General features: G+C 50.1%; 2 protein-coding genes across 2 annotated transcripts in view; both read right to left on the minus strand.

The window, feature by feature from the left end:
* MRPS6 (mitochondrial ribosomal protein S6) overlaps window positions 1–22,251 on the minus strand; it is a 47,173-nt gene extending 24,922 nt beyond the window's left edge. Inside the window, exon 1 of the mRNA XM_054654997.2 lies at window positions 22,120–22,251. Within this exon, the coding sequence (XP_054510972.1) occupies window positions 22,120–22,164 (45 nt within the window). The 5' untranslated portion in view covers window positions 22,165–22,251. The remainder of the gene's footprint in view (window positions 1–22,119) is intronic.
* SLC5A3 (solute carrier family 5 member 3) lies at window positions 562–22,257 on the minus strand. Its single transcript, XM_054654996.2, has 2 exons — window positions 22,120–22,257; window positions 562–8,975 (listed from the first exon to the last, which is right to left on the minus strand). Exon 2 carries the CDS (start codon window positions 8,679–8,681, stop codon window positions 6,534–6,536), a length of 2,148 nt encoding a protein of 715 aa, XP_054510971.1. The 5' UTR covers window positions 8,682–8,975; window positions 22,120–22,257; the 3' UTR covers window positions 562–6,533.
* Between the last annotated feature and the right edge of the window lie 4,396 nt (window positions 22,258–26,653).

Raw genomic sequence — 26,653 nt, forward strand, 5'->3', positions numbered from 1 at the left:
ACAGCCTTGCCATAGTTTTTGCCAAGCTCCCATCTGCAAAGGAAGGTGAATCCCTAATTTAACACCAGGCCTGCCCCTCCCTTGCTGAACCACCAACACTGGACAAGGAATCCATGATTCCCAAGTTCATCGTGTCCTTATGGGGGGGACAGGGATGAGGAGAAGGAAGTGGGAGGTTCAGGGCTCTGCTCACAGAATGTGCTGATGTTTTAACCCCAGAATCAAGAAGGTGCTGGTCCCACCAAGAACGGCTTAAGGAGCAACTGAAGAGGATATTTAAAGATAAACCAACAGAAATCAAGGAATTTTGCACGGTACCCAAGCAGATTCCTCTGCTAAAGGGGGGGTTCACTCCTGTTTTGTGCCCTGAGCCCAGCCCAGCCCAGCCCCACCTCCCAAAACCAGAGCCCAAACTCAGGATTTGGGATCCTGGAGTTCTCCCTGCAGCCTCAAAGAACCCACTTTGGCTTTGCCTTTGGAATAAGCAGGAATAGAAGCAGGAACCACCTTTAGCTACAGGGACGAGGGTTTACTGAGAGTAAAATACTCCAAAACTCTCTGTTCTGGTGGGTTGGTCCGTTGGGGTTTTTTTTGGGTTTTTTTTTTCTCTATTTTTATTGAAACTTTGTACAGAAGTTTGAAACATTTCCATACAATACTTTGAGACAGGACAAAATGCCATGGTAAAGGAATGTAAACTGCAAGAAACACAGTCTGAAAGTATCCAAATACTCTCTAATAAGAGTTTTAGTTTGAAGACTAATGCAGGAGGCAAAATAAAATGCATACAGTATACAAAGAACAGTATACACAGGGCCAGCAATGCTAACTATGAAAATTTTGCATCAGATTTACTTCAAAGATTGATAGCAATATGATAATTCTATACACTAGACCAAAATTAATTTATCATACATCGTTTCTATGACAAAAAGCTTGTCATTAAGGACAGTAGCAACTTACAATATAATTAAGCTGTATTAATCTCATTAACACTTCTAAATCTATATTCCTACTACAGTAAAGTTTTTTTTTTTTCATTATATTGTCTTATAAGATCTTAACAGACCTTTAAATAACACTTTACCAAAAGAGACCTGGATCCATTATAGTGATCTTATCTACATGCCCATTTGGCTTATTTCCAAAAAAACAACCAAGGGACAAGGAAAAAGGCAGGTTTCAAATGTTATATGATATCATTTGGTTTTGGTCTGAAATGTATTTTAGAGAGTTAAAAAAAACCAACAGAAAAAAGGCAGTTCATTAACTGGTATTTTATATAAAATCTGCAGAAAAATACAACAGCAACAAAACCCAAAAATACTTCACAGATATCTAAAAAAACATTTTTCTCAGAGATACAAGGTAAAGCAGCATCACTTTGACACTGTGCTTTAAAAAAGAAGATGATGAATGAAGAGACTGCTCGAGTGAGATTAGAAAATTTTGCTTTCTTCTTGAAGAAGACTACTAACATTTTGCACAGCAACTATTTTTATAACCACCTCATTTGAAAAGCGTGAATCCCTAGACACAGAATTGTCATTTCACCGCCAGTTTTGCTCAAAGTGTCTGACTTTACACAGTGGAACTGAGAATGCCAAGTGTCACCAGATGTCACTATACCATGAGTTCAAGATTGGAACAGAAGTGAAGCAAATGCCTTGAAACCAACACCAGGAAAGAAATCAAAGAGAAAGTGTTTTGTAAACAAAACAAAACCACTTTGCAAGAAAGGAAAAAAAAACCAAAAAAACAAAACAATACCAAAAAACCAAGAGTTCAGAGATCTCACAGTGAAATCAGAAATTCTAATTATATATGTTTTACATTCTAGGACTACTCTTTACCTTAGGCCAATTAAAGCACATTAAACCATTTAATTATATACAAACATTTTCTTTAAAAAAAACCAAAAAAAATTAAAACATTGCACAGAAGTCTGCTTTTAACATCACATAACAAGGTTAGTTTTATTTTCAAAACAATTACATTTAAGGGCACAGAACATACAGAATACCAAATTAACAGATGAGTAATTTTGCTTCTCTGTACATGCTAAATCCAAAGATTTCCTTGAGAAAGCTGGAGCTTGGCAACTCCAGCTCCTTCCATGTCTCTGTTCTCTGAAAGGGAGCAATTCCCAACACCTCCTCTATCTCAGGATTTAAAAAAATAGATATATAAAAAAAATAAAGCTGTTTTAAAGTTGTAAGCATCTTTTAAGTGCTGGCAGAGCTCCCTGGTGGCTCTGCCCCCTCCACTGTAACCTCATGGAAATAAATCCTTTTCTCTCCTGGGTTACAGGGCTCATGACTCTCATCAGAAGTCTCATCCTGGCCCTTCTGGGATCAGGGAACACACAAGTGGAGAAGTAAAAAATACACAATATAAGGAATATACTGAAGGCCATTTTTATTTCTTACAATCTCGCACGGTTTCCTTTCCCTAAAAGCTAAACAGGAAAAATTATTAAAAAAGAAATTAAACAACAAAAAAAGCCTCTAAACTTTGGCAGAGAATAGCATCAAATCAGCCATTAAAAAAAAAAAAACTTAAATAAAAACAGTCTCCCAAAGTGTTCTATTAAACTCTCAAGAAGCCTCTTCTTTTTTTTTTTTTTTAAATTATTTTTTTAAATAAAAGGCTTCTACCATTTCCAGGAGCAAAATTCAAATATCTTACCAGAAAAAATAAGTTAAGGAAAATAACAAGAAGAAAAAAAAGCTGTCATTCCAAACTCAGTTTTCCAGGACTTGTCATCCTAAGCTCAAGGCAATAATAAATAAACCCATTGCTGCAAGACAGAAGCACAACCAGCCCCACCCAGGGGGAGGGGGCCAGGCAACAAAATTCCACGGTGGGAAACACTCTGTGGTTCTGCTGAACCAAAAAATGGGTGTTTAACCCCAAATTCACCAACTTCCCCCTTCAGCAAAGGCTTGTTTACGCTATAAAAAATCCCTTCTCCTACACAAGGTCCTTCTCACCAGCAGGCAGCTTGCTTGGAACCTTAGGAATATCTTTATTTATTAATAAAGGCCTTTTATTAAGTGGTTTTATGCAGCAAAGAGCATCAGCAACTTCCAGGATCTCTACGACACAATGAGGCTGAAGAGGAGCACACAAAACACCTGAAGAGAAAAAGCACTCGAGAAAGAATTTGCTTAAAAGCTTCACAATACCAGGTCTGAAGATGGGCTGGGGAGGCAGATTAATAATCCATGATGATCCTGCCTGCCAATTAGCAGTGTGATTAATGTGGCAGCTCGTTAGTGTAGCAAAAGGGAGAAGAAAGGAAGCGGGAGATGGAGCAGCTCAGTGCAGTCCTGAAGGACTCAGCTCCCTCCCACGGCCAAGGAGAGCTCCCCGCGGATGTGACCAAGCAGGACACTGGAATTGTGCCTGTTGGCTCTTCCAAGTGTCCTCCTGGAGGAGCACATGGCTGGGGAGGGATGGAAGCAGCAGGGAGAAGCGTTGGAAGGAGCGCGGGCAGCGCCTCCTCCAGCCGCGCCTTGGGCCGCCCGCCCGCCCGTGTAAGGCACCCTGGGGACAGCACAGGGGGATGGAGCCGAGCCAAAGGGTCCCTGAGCTAACCTGGCTTCCCAGGCGGTGGCAGAGCGCTGCACATTGAGGAGCAGCCTGGAAAACCCCAGTGCCAGGAGCTGCTCCAAAATCGTGCTCCAAAATTGTTCCGAGCAGTCGAGCTCTGAACGGACGCGAGTCTCCTTCCCCGGGCCAAACCGGGTCTTGGAGCCACATCCCAGCCTTCTCAGGAGGATATTGTTGGACTGAGAATTAGCTTTGCCTTCTACAATAGATTTTTCATCCCATTATGCTCAAATGTTGCCCTAAATTATTTTATCCTGTATGGAAACAATTCCCTACGTCTTTGCATCAAACCGTCCTTCACAGCTCAGCCCACTAATGAAGCAACTTGAGATGCCATTAATTCCACACACCAGGATTTCACCCTTAAATAGGATTTAAAATGTTTTCCCAAACCAAGCTGTGGACACACAAATCATAAGAAAATCTGTCTTTTCCCATTGGTAGCAACATCAGCACCACGTATGGTGGCTCCTCTCTTACAAATATTGCAACAACACTCCAAGTTTTCCACTTTGGAGTAGTTCTACTTCCCAGCAGCAACAACTAAAGCAAGTGGAGAAAAGTGGGGCATCTCAGCCTCTGGTCAAAGTATTGGAATGAATGAGATTCAGCTGATATTAAAACACCGTCAAAACAAACAAAACCACCCCAAAAAATAGAAGTGAATCATTTTATCTGAAAAGATGTATTGGGAATTATCTGCTAGAAGCCATGTGGATGGCACCACTGGAAAAGCAAACTTTCTCCAGCAGGAAAAGGCAGGACTGACCCAAATCTCATCTCTACAAAAAGGTTTCCCCCACAGGAATTGGTTCTTGTTTGTGTGCCAAGGAAATGGTGCTGGACCCCTGAAATGGTTTTGGTGAATGCTCACAGTGGTCCCTCAGCGCGATTTTGGCCCAGCCAGTTCATGCTTTCCTGAACGAGCTCAGGAGCAAAGACAACTGGAGGAATTATTTCCATGGAAAGCCTGGATATTACCACTCTGTCCTGGAGAGAGGAGTTTTAACACTGATGGGATCTGCTCCCAAAACCAGGACCCAGCTTGGCTTGGGGAAGGATGAGAGCACTAACCTGCTACACACACATCCTCCACACCTGGGAACTGCTCATCCCTGCCTGGGCATCCCTTCCATCCATCCATCCATCCATCCATCCATCCACCCTTCCATCCATCCATCCATCCATCCATCCATCATCCATCCATCCATCCACCCTTCCATCCATCCTTCAGGAGGAAACATCCTCTGGATCTGGAGATCTACAAATAGCTGTGACTGCCTGGGAGGAATTCAGGTTTTTGGAAAAATCCTGAGGACAGGACAGACCTCAATTGGCGACACAGATTTGTGGCTGCACGCACTCCCCGTCTCCTGACACCGAATCCCTCGGGATCCTTCTGAGGAGGGAGGGAAGGAGGGAATTTCTTCACACAAAGGTCACTCATGGGGAAGGGGCTGCCCAGGGAGCTGGTGCAGTGCCCAGCCCTGGAGGTGTCCAAGGAATGGGGCGCTCTGGGCTGGGTGACGAGGTGGGGATTGGGCACAGCTGGAACTCTATGACCAGGGAGGGCTTTTCCAAGCTCAGGGATTCTGGGATTCCTCAAAATACAAAAAGGAATTTTGACAGGGTAGAAGGGGAAGTGGGAGAAGACGTGGGGCAAAAGGACTCTGGAAAACAAGGAGCACTTTCACCTGTCCCTCCCATTTCCCCTTCCTCGCCTTCCCAGTTGTTCTCCCTCTGCAGCATCAGAGCTTCCTCCTCTTCCTCCTCTGGGATTCCTCCCAGACACAGCAGAGGAAAACCCTTCTGCGGGGTCAAAACAGTTTTTCAAGACATGCAAAGCTTCATGGTTCTCTTCCTCCCATATGGCAGAACCTACAAACAGATTTTTCCCTAAAAAGAAGCTAATCCTTACAATGTGCTAAAGGTTCAGAGGGTGGAGAGGCTGAATTAATCTTTTGGCCATTTACTGAAACTCAAGAAATTCCACCCAAACCTGAGGAAAAATTTCTTTCCATGGAGGTGGTAGAGCCCTGGAACAGCTGCCCAGGGACATCCCAAACCCACCCCAAGAATTCTGTGATTCTTCAATTTCAATATACTACAAAACCCCACAGAAAGAATATTTCTTTTTCGTCCTCCTCCAGTGACAGTTTGTCATATCCAGGCTTTTTTTTGTTTTAGTTTTTCTCTTTTTTTTCTTTTAATACAGAAACTTTTCAGTAATGGAATTTACAGCGGATAAAAATCAAAAGACAAAAATTTCCTTACAAAGAGTAAAAAAAAAAAAAGGCAGAAACCTGCTAAGAGCCATCATGTTTTAAGTGCTATAAAATGAGACAAAACAGCTTCCTGTTGTTGCCAGAAGAAAAATGAGAAACTGAAAAAAGAAAAAAAGCAGTGAGTGCAATTAAAAAGTGCTAAGTTGGCCAAGGTAATACAGTTATTTTATAAATGTGCATCACAGCTCTGCGTTTAAAAATCTTTTGACACAGCTTTAATCACTCAGATTTTACACACTGGTAACTGATTACCTGTTATCTTCACTTAATGCTGACTGAGCTGTAACTGCCTGACTTCAAACACAGCCACCTGCCTACCTTTGGTATATTTATACACAGAAAAACAAAAGGTTAGTGCTGCAAATGGAAAAAAAAAAAAAAAAAAACAACACAAAAGGGAGAAAAGAAAAAGCCACCACAGGACAGGTTCTGCTTTCAGCAGAGGGAGGACAACACATCTCAAATGGTCTCGAAATAGGCTAAAGCTGAGTTGACCTTACAATTATAGCGTAAACAATGCCTGGGTTGTGGTTATGTTGTTTGAAAAGAAAAGAAAGGAAAAACCAAAAATCTCCAGAGACCTGTATCAACTTCTGTATGTTTAAGCCATACCCTTAAAAGTTCACTATTCACTCACAAAGAGAAGTAGACAAACATGAAGATTCCAAGGGAACAGACACAGACCAGTCCAGTATTTAGTAATAGTTTAACTTTTGGAGTCTCTTCCAGCATTTGTAAACAAACAGTCTCCTCCTCGACCTCCCGAACCACTCTCTTGTTTACGTTTTTACTTTTAAAGCCACAGAACCAATCTATGAATTTCAAATGTCTCGCCCTGTTGTCAGTCCCCTCCTCCTCCTCGTGCTTTTTCTCCCCCATCAGGGCGGCCTGTCCGTTGGAGTAACAATCCACGGGCGTCTCCACCTCGGAGTGGCTCACCGAGATCACCGGGTTGCTGTCATCCCTGCACGTCACCAGGAGGTTGATATCCTCCGGCTTCACGTTCTTAATGTTCTCCTCCGACTTCCCGTTGGGAATGATGTGGTTGGCGTTCTCATTGCACTTGAGGATGCTCTTCTCCTGCCCCTGGTACAGCTCCCCCTTGCCGGCGCTCTCCGGCGCGCCGCGCTTCCACAGGGCCCAGAACGTGGTGGTCCGGACCTGCTCCTTGGTGGGCGGCGGCGTCAGCAGGCTCACCACGACCGTCACGGCCCCGGTGATCCAGAACAGGGCCGTGGCCACGTACATGTAGTGGATGTTCTTGATGAAGCCGGGCCTGGTGTCCGGCTGGTCGCACTCGGGAGCGCGGTAGAAGAAGGCCAGGATCAGGCGGATGGCGCCCAGGACAAACCCGGCCATGCCGCCGTAGAAAGCCCCCTGCTCGTTGCAGCGCTTCCAGAAGATGGCCATGAGGAACAGGGCGGCCACCGGCGGGGTCAGGTAATCCGCCACCTCCTGGATGTACAGGTACATCTGCCCGCCCTGCATCTCCACGATGATGGGCACCCAGGCGATGCTGATCACCACCATGAAGGCCACGAACACCCTGCCCACGATCATGAGCTCCCGGGAGGTCGCGCTCTTCCTGATGAGCTTGTAGACGTCGAGCGTGAAGATGGTGCTGGCGCTGTTGAAGATGGAGTCCAGGTCGCTCATCAGGGCGGCGATCATCACGGCCATCATGAGCCCGCGCAGCCCCACGGGCACCAGGTTCATCACCAGGCGCGGGTAGGCGATGTTGGAGCAGCCGGCCCTGCTCCCGCACACCTGGAAGCAGTGCTCGGGGTTGATGCAGGCGATGTCATCCACAAACAGGATGCGGGAGATCATCCCCGGCACCACGATGATGAACATGGGCAGCAGCTTCAAGAAGCCGGCCATGAGGGTGGAGCCTTTGGCGTGAGCGATGTTTTTGGCGGCCAGAACTCTCTGCACTATGACTTGGTCGGCGCACCAGTACCACACCGAGGCCGGGGTCTGTCCCAGCAGAAACCCGGGCCAGGGAATGTCTTCGTCCGTCGGCTCGCGCAGCATTTTGAGGGAGTCGGGCTTCGGGCTGACGTTGCAGGAGTTGGTGTTGGAGATGTTATAGGTGAGGAGGATGGAGGTGATGTTTGGTGACGCCAACATGTACCTCCTTTTCACTTCTTCAAACCCACCGACCTCCATGAGGCTTATGATCATGAGTGTGAGGGCCCCGATGATCATAAGCAGCGCCTGGAGGGTGTCCGTGTAGATGACGGCCACCAGCCCTCCGGTCACGGTCAGCAGCGCCGTCATTCCGATCAGCAGGATCACCGACAGGTAGAGGTTCCACCCTAGGGACTCTTGGATAAAAAGCGCCCCCGAATACAAGTCAACCGAGAGTTTGGTGAAGATATAAAGAAGCAGAGACAACGCTGCAAAATAGATTTGAATCCTATGCCCTCCGAACCGCTTGGACAAGTATTCGGGCATGGTGTACACTCCCGAGCGGATGTAGACTGGCACGAAGACCCATCCCAAAAGCTGCAAAAGCATTAAGGCGTTGAACTCCCACGCGCCTACGGCGAATCCGCTCGCCGCTCCAGATCCTGCGAGCCCAATGAAATGTTCACTTCCAATATTGCTCACAAACAACGAGGCCCCGATAGCTACCCAGGTCATAGAACGCCCTGCCAAAAAGTAGCCACTCACGGTGCTCCGATTGTTTTTCCACATGGCAAAGAAACCTATGCACATTACAAGCACGAAGTACAGGGCCACAATGGCAATGTCTGCTGGCTCCAAAGAAGCCCTCATTTTGTAACCAAAAAGCCTTCGCTGACGTCCACTTCTCGCCCCCCAGCCAACGTCTCTTAAGCACCACGTGAACCAGTTTTAACCAAAATCAACACAGCGGGTCAAATTCTTTGTCCCTTGGTTTGCTGTCCTGATGCTGGTGGCAGTGGTACATTTACTTTTCTCCGCTTCTCAAATTTGGGAACTTAGCACGCACTTTTAATCCACATTCCACAAGAGCATCAGCCTTAACTCAGTTGATGTAGGAGAAATTCTTAGTTGCAGCTAAGTTTAGTGAGGCCTACTGTACCAACCCTGCAAGGCAGCAAAGACAAAAGACAAAGATTGAATTAGAGAGGAATTTCATGAAGTAATGAGAAAAAATTTGAAGTGTAGTAAAACAAATCACTGAACACCACAGATTTTTCCCCCTTTATATTTCCTGCAATCCATAACAGACATCATTCAATATTTGTAGGGCTAAGTGGTAAAAGCCTTTCACAAGTCAACTTCAATGGTTACAGGTACCTTCAGAGACGCAGCGATTCGGGAGGATTGAGTGACCCAAATTCCCCAGAACACAGCAAGCAACAAAAATACATTGTCTTTTTCATTACTCTGGTGTCTCACAAGTCTCCTTCTCAAGCCACTAACCAGATCTTCCTCTTCCAAGCAATCGTAGGAAAATAAAATTTAAAAAGACCAACAAATAACAACGGCTATGGAGCCCAAACCTGGCTCAGCATTTCCTACACTGCACCTCCCAAATCCTGGGAGATCCTGAGACACCAGCTGGCTGCTAGAAAAACCAAAGCGAGGTCACAGCACTGTCAAATATCAACATCCATTTCAAATCAGCTGGAGAATCAAGGTTATTCTGCAGGTTTTGAGGTGAGTTTGCTCCTGTCTGGGGTACAGATAATCACAGGGTTATTTTTCACTCGGAAAGCTCTCCATACACATCCATATGATCCAAGGGGAGAAAACATCCCATTCCAGCAAGTGGCAGAAGCAAAACTCCACCTGCCATCTCACTTTAGGGCCAGTGCCTTTGGACACCCACACCTGGGGTTTTGTGGGAGCACCAGAGGCACGGGAGGGAACACTGGGTGGGTTCTGGCAGCAGTCACAGCTGCAAGGATGCCAGGAAATGTCCTTCCAGCATCCATTCCCATCCCAGCATGGAGAGGATGGAAGGTATGGAGGCAAAGCTCTCCCTGTCACGCCCTTCCCAAATTCCCAATCCCACCTGACAGCTCCCAAACTTGGCAGCAAACAAAACCTGTTGGAAGTGGAGGGAAGGGACAATGAAGGCTTGGTGGCAGAGGAAGGGGCCCTGAGGAGCTGCATGGTGGCTCCCTCATGGATTTGGGATGTGCTCCCATCTCCTGTTTATGCCTTGGGAGGCACCACAGAATCATGGAATGGTTTGGGATGGAGGGACCTCAAAGCCCACCCAGTGCCAGCCCTGCCATGGCAGGGACACCTCCCACTGTCCCCAGGGTCCAGCCTGGCCTTGGGCACTGCCAGGGATGCAGGGGCAGCCCCAGCTGCTCTGGGCACCCTGTGCCAGGGCCTGCCCACCCTCTACCAACCCAAAGGCTTCTAATGGGCTTGGAGAGAGCTGGACACAGGATTCTTCCATCTCCTACAGCCAATGGCCATGGGAAGGGAAGACCAAAGCAAAGAACAGGTTTAGTCTAAAGAGCAGAACACAAAACTTTGGTAGCAATGATGAGATTATTACAGAAGGTGAGGAACGGGGTCTGACTCCACTCCTCTTTCCCACCCACTGGCAAAAGCACAAGAAAACCAACACTGGATCATTTTTCTGGCCATAAAATCTCACAAGTCCTACAAGCATCAGCTCCAGGCATCCCCTTCCAGTTCTTTCCCTGGCACAAGGCCGGAGCTCCCATTTCCCCATTAATTAATCATTAATACAAACAGCCTGATAGCATATTCTAATATTTGGTTGGTTTCTTTTGTTTAGCATCCCTGCCATATACCGGGTTTGTTTAAAGGGTCAATAAAACCATTTGAAATTCCAAGAGAGTTAAGGCTGAAAATGCACACATTGTGTTAAAGGCAGCAATGGTACTGAGGTAAAAACGTGCAACTCCTCATAGATTTTTAAAATAGCTCCCAGCAAGCCACAACTTTAACCTTAAGGAGAAATCCACCACTCTGTCATTTGCATGGTCCAGCTGTTTTTCAGGAGAAAAATTTAAAAAATAAAAATAATAAGGGTTCCCCCCCAGCACCACAAACCCACTTGAGAATAGAGATATTCCTTCTGCTGGAATTACAGCCAATAATGAGAGACTAAGGAGAATGGCACAAAACGGACTGATTACAGCACTGGGCTAAATTTATCATTTCTCAGAAGCCTCAAACCACAGATGTATTTTCAATTCTTCCACAGAAGAATTCACATTTCTCCCCACCCGCAAATACAGGAGTAGTTAAATGGTCTAATAGCTTAATCCAACCCAAAATTATAAACACTTCACATCAGATGACACAATCAGAGCCAAGTTTAATGGACTATTCTTAGTTTTAAGCACTTTGGAGCAACACTTTAATAGTGTTGTGTCTTTTGCTATATTCAGCTAATTTTTCAACTACGTTATGTTTATACCAAAATTATAAATATTTGAAGAGAAAGGGAAGAAGAGATTTTACTGAGATATGACAAAAAGAAAATCTGCTATACAGAAAACCAGGAGAACAGCCAGATAAGGAAATGCTAATAATTAATATTTTTAATGTTCTGTTGTCCTTCTCATTACAAAAAATATTTGATTTTAACTTGAGTTCACCCCCCGCCATCTTCCCTGTAGGTTCATCAGTCACCTGTCACAAATACCCAATAGAGCAATATGGAAAAATCACAAAAATCTTTGTTAAAATCAATTCAATTTGATATCAGAAGTATTCCGAGTGTTTCTACAAACAGGATATGAACAGGGAAGCTGTGGCTGCCCTGGATCCCTGGGAATGTCCAAGGCCAGGCAGGATGGGATAATGGAAGGTGTCCCTGCCCTGGGGGTGGGACTGGATGGGCTCTGAGGTCCCTGGGAATCCAAACCTCCTGTAATTCCAGGATCCAGACTCTCTGACAAGTGTGTCACTATTAGATGCAGCTGCCCTCAAATAAATTGTGACATTCCTCAGTTAAGTCACTTCAGCTCCAGGGGGCTCATTCCAACCAAAATAAACAACAAGTGAAGTTTCCTGCAGCGTCTTCCATAGGAAGATACAGCCAGACCGTGCACCTGAAATAATCACATTTCAGAGAGCTGAATGAACCCTGCCCTTTGTCACCAACACCTGAGGGTTTTTTTGCAAGGCTCAGTCTGCCCGAGCTGGAAGGTGGAAAGTTTTCAGCAGCCACCACAAATTTGCTGCACTGTCACTAAATTACAGCACTGAAGTAGCTTCTTGTACCAGTTTCTTAGACCTAATTCCAAAATAACCCTGGAACTTTTCTTCATTAGGAAAATGAGACTCGTCCCTCTGAACTTTCAGCAAGTTCTGACCTCAAGTCTTACAAAGGACTTTTGAGATGCCCCATGTGAGTTTAGTCCTGAGTTATTAGAACAGTGAACATTGTGGCACTGACAGAGGGAGGGGGAAAAAAAAAGGCAGAAAGACAGTGCTGCTGCCAAGGACTGGGAATTTTCTTCCCTGAGGCTGTTTTCTGGCTGGATCATATCAAAGACACAAAACAATGTGCTTCCCTCTTGTCTGGAAATAGAGGCTGCAGCTCTGGTGAAACAATGCATATGTCTCTCCAACACCCAGCCTGTTCCTTAAGGGGAAAAAAAAATCCCAAGCAGTCCCTGAAGAGAGATTTCATAATGTGAAGCAGACCCAGGGTGGGATTTTGAGGAGAAATTTGTAGGATTGCTCTAAAGGAAAACTTTCTCCACAGTGCTTTTTTAATAAAATGAGTGTTTAAACCATGCCAGAGTCCAACTGCTCCAGCTCTGAAGCCACCATTTGTTCTCAGCTCCGCTGGCTTTTTGGCAGATGGGAATGTCTGAGCTGATTCCCCTTTTCTCCTCACCAATCCTGATGTTTTCAGGGTTAATTTGGGGATGCAGATGCCCACCTATCCCACAGCAGTGTCCACTGTTAGCCAATTAGGTGCTCTGCTCACAGATTTCCAAGCAGTTTTCAGATTATTTCTTGGGAACATTTTCCCTCTCCACCTTCAAGCAGGAGCATTTGAAATCAGATCTGCAGCACTTCACCTACTGAACAGCTCTGTTGTGTGGAGGAAATCTGTCCAGATTGCCAGGATCATGGAAAATATTAACTCTGCCACAGAAAAATTCATAAATACCACAAGTCCTGTGCCTTGAGTGGGGTCTGTGCCATGTGCCACCTCCTGAGTGTGTTTTCCAACCCCTCACACTCCTGGCCATGGACACACCAGGGAGCTCCTACCTGTCCACTGCTCCACAGTAAACACAAGGAAAAAAAACCTCTTAGAGGGAAAAAAAAAAAAAAAAAAAAGAGGAAAAACTTTGTTCCATTTACTGCAGCACTCCAGAACACAGAAAAAGGAGCACTGAAGCTCTTCATGGAGTAAGTGATACATAAATTATGTAGCACATGCCCTTGAGGAAGCAGGGGCTATCCTTGGCAGCTGCTCAACAGAGCCCTCAGCATCCAGGGCAGCAGTTCCAGGCTTTTCCCTGAAAACCAGGAGCTGGGGCAGAGGAATGTGCCAGGAAGCCCCCCTGGGGCACACAGGGAAGGCAGAAGTTGACCTGGAGCAGCCAATAAATAACTGGAGCTGCTGGGGAACTCCAGAGGCTGCAGCAGAAAAGGGCCCCATGTCCAGGTTACCTGAGCCCACCTGGCTGAACCTGCTGGTCACACTCTCCATCATCACCACACCGAGCTCCTGCTGGGCTGGAGAACTCAGGAACCACCTCTATAAACCACCTCTACCAAAAAAAAATCCAATTTGAGGTGCAAGGAACGAGTCACTCACTCAAAGTGAACACGTAAGGAACTTTTGTTTTGGTCAGGAATCACGCCAGCTCTAGTCTTCATTTTACTGCAGCAGCACAAAAAAGCAGCTTGTTCCAGCATAAATTCTTCTGCATTCTTTTCTACACAACTGCTGAGGGAGACATGAGAGAAATAAGTAACCCCAAAACAAGAGACACAGAACTCCCTGCCAGTCAGAAATGGGATGGGCAGTGGACAATTACAGAGCAGGAACTGGAGTGATGTGAGGCCAACTGGAGCTCAAGGGCACTGGCACTGTTAGAGCAGGACCTCATTTGGTTGTCATTTTTGGGGTTTTTTTAACCATTTCCCCCCTCATCCCAAGCAAATACACCAATTCCAGTGTCCCACCAAGTGACAAATGAGGGGCAGAAGGCACAGGAAGGACACTCCAGCAGTCAGTAGACACAAGAGAAGCTCCAGCCTTGCAAAGCAAGAAAAGATGGATTTTTTCAGGATCTGCATCACCCTCCCCAAGCACTTCATGCCACTGCCTGTGACATTCACACTTGGCTGGTTCCCTTTGCCAAGAGCCAGTCCCCAGCACTCCAGCAGGAATAAGGAACTGATTTGCTTCCACTGTTCTTCCCAAAACTCCAAACACCTCCAGGGCAAGGGGGGTAAGCTGGGGACAGAGGGAAGGAGACACAAATTCTCTTTTTATCTGTTAAATACAGAGACACCAGAAAGAAATTCTGTCTTCTCCAGGTCTACCTAGACAAGATACCCATCATACCCAGGAGAGGAATCCATCAATTATCAAATTAAAGAAAATAAGGAGTTAAAACCTTCCTTTTCCCCTTGTCAGCCCAAAGAATTGGCTTATGTTTCCATGGGTGACAAATGTTATCTGGAGGAATTTCTTCATGGAAAGGACCTGGAAGGGGCTGCCCAGGGAGGTCTGGAGTCCCCAAGGAAGGCCTGGAGGTGGCACTGAGGGAACAAGGTGGCCATGGGGCACAGCTGGCACTGCATGGGCTGGGAGGGCTTTTCCAAGCTCTGGAATTCTGCGAAGGGAGCAGAAACTGCCAAGGAATTGGGCCTTGCAGAACCTTTCCTGCCTGGGCTGCAGCCCCAGCAGGGCCCTCCTGAGCTCAGTTTGTCACCACAAAGCCCAGCCCAGCAAGGAAACCACAGTGAGGTGACTTTCCCCACTCCACAGGACACAGTTCTTTTCCACAGGAACTGAAAGAAAAAGGGGCAGAGACAACCCAGAAGCCACGTGCTGAACCAGCAACACCAAGGGCACCAGAGGGCAAAAAGCCAGAAATTGCCAAGGGGCTGGCAAAAACTGGAAGGTTCTGGCATGTCACAGCACCAGGCAAGATCTCCCTGCCAGGTCCCACTGCACTGGAGGGTGCAGCAAGACTCTGAGTCAGTGCCAGGGCTCAGATCCCTTCTTGTGGACCCCAAAATGCAGCAGCACAAACTTTGCACTGCCACGGCAGTGATGGAGGAGATGAAGATTTGATCACCAGAGCAGCAGCAAGAGAAGGAGCCTCAAACAAACCTCAGCAGCCAAGAATGGGATTTCTGGAGTGGATTTGGGACCACCTCAGTTCTCTGGACAAGGTTATCACCTTTTCTAGAAGCAAATATCAGAACTGCTGCAAAATCTCTGCCGCTGCTGAGGATGCCCTTTCCTTCAGCTGGAGGCTCAATGCTGTGATGCAGCTGGTGGTGATCAGCACTCAGCAGGAACTGGATAATCCCAGCCTAAAAAATGTGCTGGTTCATCCCATTTGAGGAGGCTTTTGGCTGTGAGAGTGCACAAATTACTTGGGAAATGAGAAAGGAGAAGTGTCAGTCTCCATGAAACTGGGCAAGATACCAGGAGGAAATTCTTCTTCAAATTTCTAGGAAGAACAAAAAAAATAAAAAAAAAAGAGAAAAAAAAAAACAACCAGACTCATTAAGTTTCTTTAGGACTTCCCCAAACTCCCATCACATTTCTGGCTGCCCACAATCTTTGGAAGAATATAAAGCACCCCCAGGATTATTGATGGGCGAGACAGAAGTTCAGGATCATAGAGAATCCAAGAATTTGAGGCTCTCCAAGCTTCCCAGTCAGCTGGGTGCTGTTTCAAGCCTTGTGATTCTTCTTGGAGATTTCAAGACACCAAAACCAGAGTTCAATAAAATTCTGTTGGTTCCAAAACAATTCATGCTAATTACAAAGCTTGATGCAGAATATCTCTATTAAAAGCTACTGAACATTGATTTCTTTTTCTAAAACACCAACTCCACTGAACACATTCCCCCCTCTGCATGGACCTGGCTTTTTATTATTCCTTAGGTATCTGCAGGAATGAACACAAGGACTGGCTTGCAAGTGGACAAACCAGGATTAAAAAATAGCAGAACAGTTCTTCTGCAGTTCCTCCATGCTGTTTCTTGGGTTCATAACCCTCACTTTACACCATCCACTTCCTTCCTGCCCTCCTCCTCACCAGGGGTGATGAATTTTCTCTAGAATCTCATTTTTAGCACTAATGTTTACACCAGTGCTCCCCAGGACAGGTCCTCACATCTTGCCTTACTTTCCACATATTTAATTCCAATTTTTCCCGTATAATTAGTTATGTTTTGCATCTCTGTGTTTTTATTTTTCCCTGCTTTTCACCTTTTTATCAGCTCTTCCATGCACACTGGGGATATCCCTGCTGCTCCATAGGGCAGGAATTTTTCCAGGGAATCACCTGGTGCCCAGGGGTTCCTGCTGCCCTCAGGTAAGGGACACAGAGGGTGGGACACAAAGCTCTACCAAGCAGCTGCTTCCACATCAACAGCTCTTCCCTCAGCCCAGACCTGCAGCCAGGGAGGTGAGGGTGGCTGTGGCTCCAGGAATGATCAGCCTGCCATGGATGGAGCCTGACAAATCATAAAATCCTGGAATGGTTTGGGTTGGAAAGAATTTAAAGCCCATCCAGTGCCACCTCTGCCATGGGCAGGGACACCTTCCACTGTTCCCAGGCTGCTCCAACCTGGACTTGGACACTTCCAGGGATCCAGGGGCAGCCCCAGCTGCTCTAGGCAAAACAAAACAAAAAAAAGGAAGATAAATTACTTGATAACAACTTAATTGCCCAAGCAATTTTTGTGTGGCAATGATGGTTCTGGGACAAGGGAACTGGAGAAATCAGCTCCTGGAAGAACACATGGAGAAAAGCAGAGCTTCCATCATTCCCAAGTATGGAACTGATGAAGAATAGGAAACACAGACACACATGAGCTGAAGGAGCAGCTTCTCCTCATTGTTACAATGGAGAACTTTTACAGGAATCAGTCACATTTCAGGGCTTTGCAACAATCAGAGATTAATGCTCAGCACAGAGGGGTCTCCCAAGAGTTTAGGGACACAATCTCCTCCACACTGAAGACACCAACAGCTCCCTGTCCACAGCCAGAAGACAGCAGGAACAAAACCCAGGCAGGAGCAGAGAGCTCATTGCTGAGGAGGAACCAGGGGCAGCCCAGAGGAGTCTGAACTCAAAGGTTTAACCCCACTGCTGTCCCCTGAAGAGGGACTGGCCAAACCTCACTGAAATCCCACCAAGAAACTGAAATTAGGCTTAAACTGTTCTGCAGTAGAGAATAATCCTCTGTGTCCCCTCAGAGCCAGGCACATATGCCACACTTGGCAAAAATTCCAGCTCTTCCAAGACTGCAAATGTCAAATATCAGGCAAGAGGGTATCGTTCCCAAATGCTGTCTGCACCACACTCCCCAAAATGCAGTTCTCCTTATGGAATGCTCAGGGCAGAAAACAAAAAGGTGACTCCTGCAGCAGAGTCAGGGCTGGATCTTGCTGTTTTCTGATCCTGTCTTTACTTCCAAGGCTTTGGTCTCCATCCCAGCACCACCATCCCTCCCTGCCAGGCTCAAGAGCCTGTTCCAGCCTACTGAAAATGCCAGTGGGAGCAGAGGAAAAAACTTGTGTGCAATTTTTAACCTGCTCAGCTGGGAAGAGGGGTGGGGAAGATGCACAATTCCATTGGAAGAGCAGGTGGTTCACCGGAAAGGAAAGGAAATAAAATAAAATAAAATAAACCCAGTATCTTCCTGCTTCATTCTCTCCCCCTCCTTCCTGGCAACTGAGACATCAAAAGCCCAGTTGCTGCAGCTGCCTACACAGCAATTAAGTGGAATAGTCAAGATGTCAAGCAACACCACTGCCCATTTACTTTGGCTTTCCCAAAATAGCCAACAATCCCCACACGGCAGGTAGGGAGTTTTGGAAACACAGCAAGACACTCCAAAAGCAACAAACAGCTGCTGAAGACAAGTTGTGTTGTGAGAACATGGCTGGGGAAATGAGAGCACACATCCACTGCAGGATTATTATTATTATTATTATTATTATTATTATTATTATTTGGAAGTGCCCAAGGCCAGCTTGGACAGGGCTTGCAGCAACCTGGGACAGTGGGAGGTGTCCCTGCCATGTGGAACAAGGTGATTTTTAAGACCCCTTCCAACCCAAACCACTCTGGGATTCCAGAACTGGGTGGATGGCTCTCCTAGTCCAGGTATTTGCTGATAAAAAGGTGGTTAAGTTTTAGATTCTGACACTGTGTGTTTGAACTTTGTCACCACAGGTGAAGATGAGCACAGTGCTAATAAAATACTGATGAATTTCCTCCTTTGTAGTGAAATACTCCGAGTTATTCACCAAGTGCCCATCAGTTGCTGGTGGGGATGGGTGTCCCTGTGCTCTGCTCTGGGTGACAAGGTGGGGATCAGTCAGAGGCTGGATCCATCCTGGAGCTCTTCTCCAAGCTCCAGGACCGTGGAGTGTGTCCCAATCCCCTCAGAGATGTGGCACTGCCACCCCACAGTCACTGTGGAAATCAGCCTCAGAGCAGGAAACCATTGCCAGCTCTTCCTCCCTTCCTTCCTCCCTTCCTTCCCAGGGAGTTTCAGAGCTCCCTGCTCTCCCAGGCAGTGAGAATTCCTGCAGATTCACTCCTGGGGATTCACTGCCCTTCCCTGCTGGAGGTGCTGCTCCACCACAATCCCCCCACTCAGAGCCACAGATGGGACAAAAATCAGGAATTCTTAGAAGCTCAGCTTTTATTATGAGCAGGGAATTCAGGCCATGGGCAGCTGTGTCTTCACTTTGCACCTTTCCCTCCAGCACAGCTGCAGGGCCTGCCTGGGGCTGCTGAGGGCAGGTAAGGTTTGGTTTGCCAACACCTGGACACTGCTGATAACAAATCTGCCCCCGAGCTCCCCCCAGCATTTGTTCTTTCCATGCTGCAGTGTGAAAAGCAACACAATGGGCAAAATGAATCATTTCACCTCCGTGTGCCCACACCTTGCTCTGCCCAAAGCACCTCCTCCATAAACTCACACTCACCTACACAAACCTCTCACCCTCCAAATACACCACAGAGTACTGGGGGGGTTATTAATTTTGGGGGTACTTTTATTATTGTTTTCCTAAGAGTCACTAACTGGAGGCTCTGCTGATGAAAAACTCTCTCTATATACAGAGTATATAAAATATTCTGTGTTTTAGTATATAAAAACACAGTGGTTTTAGTCCAAGTCCATTACCTCTCACAAATCAGGACAGAGAAGAGCTGCTCAGCTTTGACTCCAGAATAAAATCCTGACTTTTTGTGGAAAGTACATGCAGACAACCAGAGACAAAGGCTGATAAGTGGCACCAGTGCAAAGTGAAAGTTTTCCCATTCCCAAAGCTCTTGGGTGTTGCATTTTTAAGGCACAAAAGGAGAGCTGGAGAGGCTCTGGAGCCTGCCAAGCCCGAGGAGAGCATCAGGCAGGATGGATGGGGTGTGCTGGGACCCTCCCAACAGAAGCCACATGCAGGGAAAGAACAGGAAAGGATTCCTGACTTGGACACGAGCAGGGCTGGACAGCAACAGGGCTTAAAGCAACAAAAACGAACTGGAGGGGCTTAATTCTGCCTGGATCCCTGAGAATGCCAAGGGAACTATTAAAAGAAAGTTGTGGGTGGGGAAAACCCCACAGAAGCACCAAGTTTGTCTCTGAAGAGAGGCAGCAAAGTCTCCAGGCTGAGGTGTGCACCAGGCTGCCAGAGAGCTCCAAGAAGTTCAGGACAAGCCCTGAAGCACAGCAAAGCCAAGTGACAGGGGGACAGGGGAGCTGCCACAGGGGAGGAAGGACATCACAGACACCAAAAGAAGAGTCAGCACTGGCTCAGACAGCACCAGGACACACAGACACCACAGAGGGACTGACAGGGCAGGACAAGGAACAACTGCCCAGGTGCCGTCACCAGTGTGGAAAAGCAGTGTTATTTATTCTTCTCCAGGAAGGAGTTCTGGAATCGTTCCACTATTTCAGGCTGGCTTATTATGCCCGTATTTTGCCTCACTTAATTCAGTATTACAGCCAGGATTATGCACAGCTTACAGGGGTCATTAGAACAACCCCCCAGCCAAGATCCAGCAGCACCACGGAGCACAAAACCACTCGAGAAAATATTTCCAAGAGTTCTCATGGCACAAGAGAGGCAGGAGCAGCAAAATATTGGGAAACAAAAAAGCACCCAGATGTGGTGTGCTGAAACCAGCATGAAAATAGCAGCACCTACAGACAGGCTCTTAATTTTAGACTTACAACAAGGGTGGGTTAAAAACACCAGCACAAACTGAAATGTTTGGACATAATCACAGAGCTAAAAAAAAAACCCTTCAAGGTACATCCATGTGGAAAGAACATGCTGGAGAGTCCAACTTCAAAGAGGCAAAGGTTGCAGATGTTAAATCCTGAGTGCACTGAGGTTCATTAGAAGCATCTTACAGCTAAAAGCTCATCCCTGCATCTCCGTGGTCAGATCCTAGAAACCAGAGAGCCTTTCCAGCAGAGAGCACTCCATGGCATCCTTTCAGAGAAATCAGTTTATTCCTGCCTCAGTATTATGGCAGATTTGCTACGCTTGCTGTCCTGCCCTGCATGCTGAGTGCCCAGCTTAAAGCATCTCCCACATCCACAGCACGGCTACAAAAAGCACCTCTGCCTCATCCACCCGAGGGGAGAGGTGTGGAAAGGAACAAAAAAAAAAAAAAAATCGGACAAAAATTCCTATGTTGACAAGCAAGTGGAAAAGCAGCGAATTTTTGCCCGGGTGAGCTGGTGCAGCAATGTCACCCGGCGTTCTCCCTGCTGCTGCATTTCTCCACTAGAGGACCCAGGTGAGATGTCTCTACTACAGCTTCTGCAGCTAAACCACGGGGAAAAATATATTAGAGAGAAGAAAAAAAAAAAAAAAAGCCAGCCCCGACATGTGGATGGTCCAATGTAAAATGAATGGAAATGTACTAGTGCATGCGGCACACCAGACGTGCTCCCGTAATTCCCAAAAAACCACGGCCACGCTGCTGAGCTGCTGCTGCTCGGTGGGAAAAGGTGCTGGTGGGAATGAAGGGTAAATCCCAGAGTACCCACGCCGGGCTGGATCGGAGGGCTCCAGCCCAGCGCGAGTGCCGCTACATTCCAACACCAGCACCGCATATTAAGCTGGAAAGTAGCAGATAAACAAAGGCTATAGAAGGTACTAGAGAAGGGCCGGTATCAGCTGTTATTTACCAAATAAACCTCCCATCCACACGGAGATGGCCTTATTTTATTATTATTTTTACGCACACACATCCCCCATTCCCACCCCCCTCCCTTCCCCCACGTATTGACTCAGCTCCTGCCGAATGGGAAGAGCATCATTTAACCGAGCTCTGTTATCACCGCGCTGCCAAAAAACAGCGGCAACGGCTGCTGCCACCCCCAGCGCCCCTTCCCGGGGGCGATACGGCCCGGCCTATCGGCCCCGCTCAACCGCTGCGGGCAAAGCCCCATCCCTGGCACTTCCCTGGCACACGGGGGGCAAGGTGGCACCCCGCGGCTGGCAGCTGGCCGGAGCGAATCCTCCGCTGTCGCCGCTCTCTCCCTCGCCCCGAGGCTCCCCGGAGCCCAGGGGAGCCGAGGAGGTGCCCGGCGGTGCCAGCGCAGGTGCGGGGAGGGGGATGGAAAGCGCTGGTGCTGCAGAGGGAGAGGGGGATGCGCCGGCAGGGGCAGGGGAAGGGCCGGCTTCACCTGCTCCAGGCACGGAGGGAGGGGATGGGCAGGGAAAACCGCATCGCTGCCGCTCGGAGAGCGTGGGATCTGCTTACCTGCGGACCCGAGGGGAGGGGGAGAGGGGACTGCGGCTCGGGGGCAGCGGGCAGGGAAGGGGCGATGGGCGAGGGGCCGGAGCGCGGGGGAAGCGCCGCGGAGCCCGGGACACGCTGCGACACTGCGGGCGACAGGGCCGGCCGGGCCACGCGGTGCGGCGGGGACAGCGGGCACCGAGGGGACACCGAGGGGACACCGCGGGGCAAGGATCGGGGTGGGGGGATCTGCCAGTCCCACCTGCCTCCCTCCCTCCCGTCTCCTCTCCCTCACTCACCCTCTGCATGGCTTTCAGGATCAAAGCCAGTTCATAGCGGGGCATCTTAGAGCTGGCAGTGGCGGGAGGAGCGGGGCACGGGGTGGGGAGGAGGGGGCTGCGGCGAGGCCGGAGAGGAGGAGCAGGGGGGACAGGAGGAGGAGGAGGTGGAGGAAGGCGCGTCCCGGCGCTGTGGCGGCTCCTTCCCGCGCGGCTCCCGCGGCTCAGACGCCCGTACGGACAGGGGCGGCGCGGCTTAAAGGGCGCAGGAGCTGCGCACGCTCGACCGGGCCGGCCCTGCCCGCGCCAAGCGCCGCCCCCGCCGGGCCGGGGCTGCCCCGCACCGCGGCCTGAGGGCCGGGACCCCCGCGCGGGCACGGCCGGGCCCTCCCCGCGCTGCCCCCGCGGCCGGCGCCGCCCCCGGCCCCGCCGAGCCGCCCGAGCCGCCGCCGCCGCCGCTGCTGCAGGGAGTGGAAATTTCCACTGCGCCGCCCCCTCCGCTCCCCCCGCCGGGCCGCGCTCACTCCCGGCCGGGGCCGCGCACGGAGCGACGCGGGGGGGCCGGGGCTCGCGGCCGCGCCGCGTGGGGGCCGCGCGTGGCGGGGGCGGCTCGGGCCGGGCCGCGCGTGTGGGACAGCCCGGAGTGACAGCGGGACAGCTCGGGAGTGACACCGGGACACCCTGCATGTGTGGGACAGCCGGGTGTGACACCGGGACACCCTGCATGTGTGGGACAGCCCGGTGTGACACCGGGACAGCTCGGGTGTGACACCGGGACACCCTGCTCCTGTGGGACAGCCCGGTGTGACAGCGGGACAGCTCGGGAGTGACACCGGGACACCCTGCTCCTGTGGGACAGCCCGGTGTGACACCGGGACACCCTGCTCCTGTGGGACACCCTGCTCCTGTGGGACAGCCCGGTGTGACAGCGGGACAGCTCGGGATTGACACCGGGACACCCTGCTCGTGTGGGACAGCCCGGTGTGACAGCGGGACAGCTCGGGAGTGACACCGGGACACATCGGGTGTGACACCGGGACACCCTGCATGTGTGGGACAGCCCGGTGTGACAGCGGGACAGCTCGGGTGTGACACCGGGACACCCTGCTCCTGTGGGACAGCCCGGTGTGACAGCGGGACAGCTCGGGAGTGACACCGGGACACCCTGCTCCTGTGGGACAGGCCGGTGTGACACCGGGACAGCCCGGGAGTGACACCGGGACAGCTCGGGTGTGACACCGGGACACATCGGGAGTGACACCGGGACACCCTGCTCGTGTGGGACAGCCCGGTGTGACAGCGGGACAGCTCGGGTGTGACACCGGGACACCCTGGGTGTGACACCGGGACACCCTGCTCCTGTGGGACAGCCCGGTGTGACAGCGGGACAGCTCGGGAGTGACACCGGGACACCCTGCTCGTGTGGGACAGCCCGGTGTGACAGCGGGACACCCTGCTCCTGTGGGACACCCTGCTCCTGTGGGACACCCCGGTGTGACAGTGGGACACCCTGCTCGTGTGGGACACCCTGCTCCTGTGGGACAGCTGGGTGTGTGGGACAGCCCAGTGTGACACCGGGACACCCTGGGTGTGACACCAGGACACCCTGCTCGTGTGGGACACCCCCATGCGTGTGGGACACCCTGCCCATGTCACCGGCGCTCCAAAAGGCTCGAGTGGGATGGGACGTGCAGAATTGTCCCGCTCCACCCGCTGCCGTGGCCACAGACACCTTCCACCGCGCCAGGTTGCTTCAAGTCACAGCCAACCTGGCGCTTTCCAGAACCTTCCTCATCCTCAGGGCACCTCTGCACCCCCAGGACATGGCCATTGTCAGAACTCCTCAGTGCACAGCCAGGACCTTGTCCATCTGCAGAGTCCTTCAGGGCACCCCCAGAACTTCTCCATCCTCAGAGCACCCCAGTGCAGGCCCAGCACCTTCCCCATCCTCAGAGCACCCCCAGAACTTTTCCATCCTCAGAACTCCCCAATGCACCCCCAGGACCTCCCCCATCCTCAGGGCATCCTCAGAACTTCTCCATCCTCAGAACTCCCCAGTGTTCAGTCAGGACATTCCCCATTCCAAAGGCACCCCAAGGTCCTTTCTCATCTTCAGAGCACCTCAGGGCACGCCCAGGTCCCTTCCCCATTCTGAGGACACACTCAGGACCTTCCCCATCCATTCTCAGAGCACCCCCAGGTCTTTCCCCATTCCCAGGGCATCCTCAGAACTTCTCCATCGTCAGAGCTCCCCAGTGTTCAGTCAGGACATTCCCCATTCTGAAAGCACCCCGAGGTCCTTTCTCATCCTCAGGGCACAGCCAAGACCTTCCCCATCCTCAGGGCACACTCAGGTCCTTCCCCATCCTCAGAACTCCGCAGTGCACAGCCAGGAATTCCCCATTCCAAAGGCACCCCAAGGTCCTTCCTCATCCATCCTCAGGGCACCCCCAGGTCCTTCCCCACCCTCATGGCACACTCAGGTCCTTCCCCATCCTCAGAACTCCATAATGCACAGCCAGGACATTCCCTATTCCAAAGGCACCCCAAGGTCCTTTCTCATCCTCAGGGCACCCCCAGGTCCTTCCCCATCCATTCTCAGAGCACCCCCAGGTCCTTCGCCACCCTCAGTCCCAGCAGTCCCAGCCGTGGTGTGAGCAGCTCTCGTGGCTGTGCGGGCTGTGGAGGCCCGAGCAGCAGCAGCAGCAGCAGCACAGCAGCAGCCTGGAGGTAGAGCTGTGTGTGTGGCCTTGGTGGCCGGGTCCTCCCTGCGAGGGAGGCTCTGCACACGCATTTCCCAGCCTGGCACGCGCCCCTGCCTGGTGCTCACGTGCAGCCACCAAGGTCAGTGACACAGATCCCCGCAGCTGCAGCACACCCGACACCAGCGTCCAGCCGGGCTGGGCTGGAAGCTCAACCCCTTGCTCCCACTAGAGAAGGTGTTGGAGGGGCCTGGGGCTTTGTTTGAACGCTCTTTGTCTTGTCCACAGCAGAGACTTGTCCCTGCCTCCCCTCACAGCCATGCCCAACAAGCTGGCTTTGGCAGAGCCATTAATACTCAGAAACGATCAAGTTTCTGCCCAAGCTGCTGAAGCCCTCATTGCTCGATCCCATCCTCAGGAAAAGGATGAGAGAGCAGCCCCAGCGTACCCACGAGGAAGCAGAGAAAGTGACAGATCTTGAGATCAAACAACTTTAATGAAATATCACTGGAATCCCAGCCCCAGCCCAGCCAGAGAGGCCTCAACACCTCCTTTCCATAGCCAGGCTCGTTTGCTTCTGCTCTGCCTGCACAGGGAGGCTGCCACGGTCACTGCCACGGATCCTGAGGGCAGGAATGGAAGCGGAAAACTCCTCCCAGCGCTTTTCAGCAGGACTTGCAGCTCAGCCAGCCCCGGGTTCTGCTGTGGGCCTTCCCCATCCCAGGCAGGTGTGAGCTCCTCGTGCTTCCCGAGGCATCCTGTGCCCTCCAGGCACGAGGGCTGTGCGAGTCCTGGGAGCTGTTTTGGGTACTGCTACAAGACAAATTGCCTGTGCAGAAGTGTTTACAGGTATTCCCAGGCTCCCAGCGCTCCGTGCTCAGGCAGTAATTGCCAGGCAGCTGACAGGGAGAATTTACTGCCTGTTGGTGTTCACAATGCAAACTCTCCCTGGGTTTGCTTCCCTTTACTTTGCTTCCCTGTTTGTTTTCTAATACAGTGTTGTCTGGCCTGACCTTCTTCCTTATTCTGGACATGTGCCTGGCAAGCTCAGGAGGAAATCCAGGTGAGGTGGGAATTCCCAGGTATCCCTGCCATCCCCACATCAGCCATTCCCACCCTCCAGGTGCTCCTTGTGCAGCCACAGGTCACCCATGGTGTTCTCTTTGTCACATTTGGAGCTGTCACATTTTGGCCAGGGGAAGAAAAGAGTGGGGAGAGCTCTAATTCCCAGTTCTTCCAATGCTCTACCTCCTTCAAACATTCCTCTGGCAGAAGAAAAGGAAACTTTCAATCCCTGTCCCTGTTGTCCTCCCAGTGCTGCTTTCAAATGCCAGTATCAGATTCCCAGTAGGGTATAAATTTACAGTCTCTGTTCAATCTGACTTCTGACTCCATTCCACATGGAATCTCCCTAAATACACATCTGCCTGTGGCCAACTCCCCCCTTTTTGGGAATCCCCCCAGCCGTATTTAAAGCTGTCTCAAGACTCCCCAGACATCAGCCTGAGCCCGAGTCTATTTTTGTCCATGTTGGGATTTGCTCCCAGCAGAAACATTTGATCCTGAGACCTCATAAACCCATTCCCAGGTGGATGTTTGATATCCCTGGGATGAGATCTGGGTGCCTGAGGGTCTCTCATGCACATCAGCAACACAGGTAGTGACTACACCTGTCTGTCACACGTGTGTGGGCATCTCATGGGGCATCCCAGAATCCCAGAGTCAGCAGGAATGTGGGAAGAGCCCCCCAGGACCATCCAGCCCCACCAGCATCACCCCAAACCCTGTCCCCAAGGCCACATCCAGACTGCTCTGGGACAATTCCAGGGACTCCAAACCTCCCTGGGGGCCTG

This window comes from Agelaius phoeniceus, chromosome 2, assembly GCF_051311805.1.
Source record: "Agelaius phoeniceus isolate bAgePho1 chromosome 2, bAgePho1.hap1, whole genome shotgun sequence".
Taxonomy (NCBI): Eukaryota; Metazoa; Chordata; class Aves; order Passeriformes; family Icteridae; genus Agelaius; species Agelaius phoeniceus.

What these genes read in the sequence shown, in the direction of transcription:
- SLC5A3 (XM_054654996.2), bottom strand. Translation starts at nt 8,681, where the DNA reads ATGAGGGCTTCTTTGGAGCCAGCAGACATTGCCATTGTGGCCCTGTAC.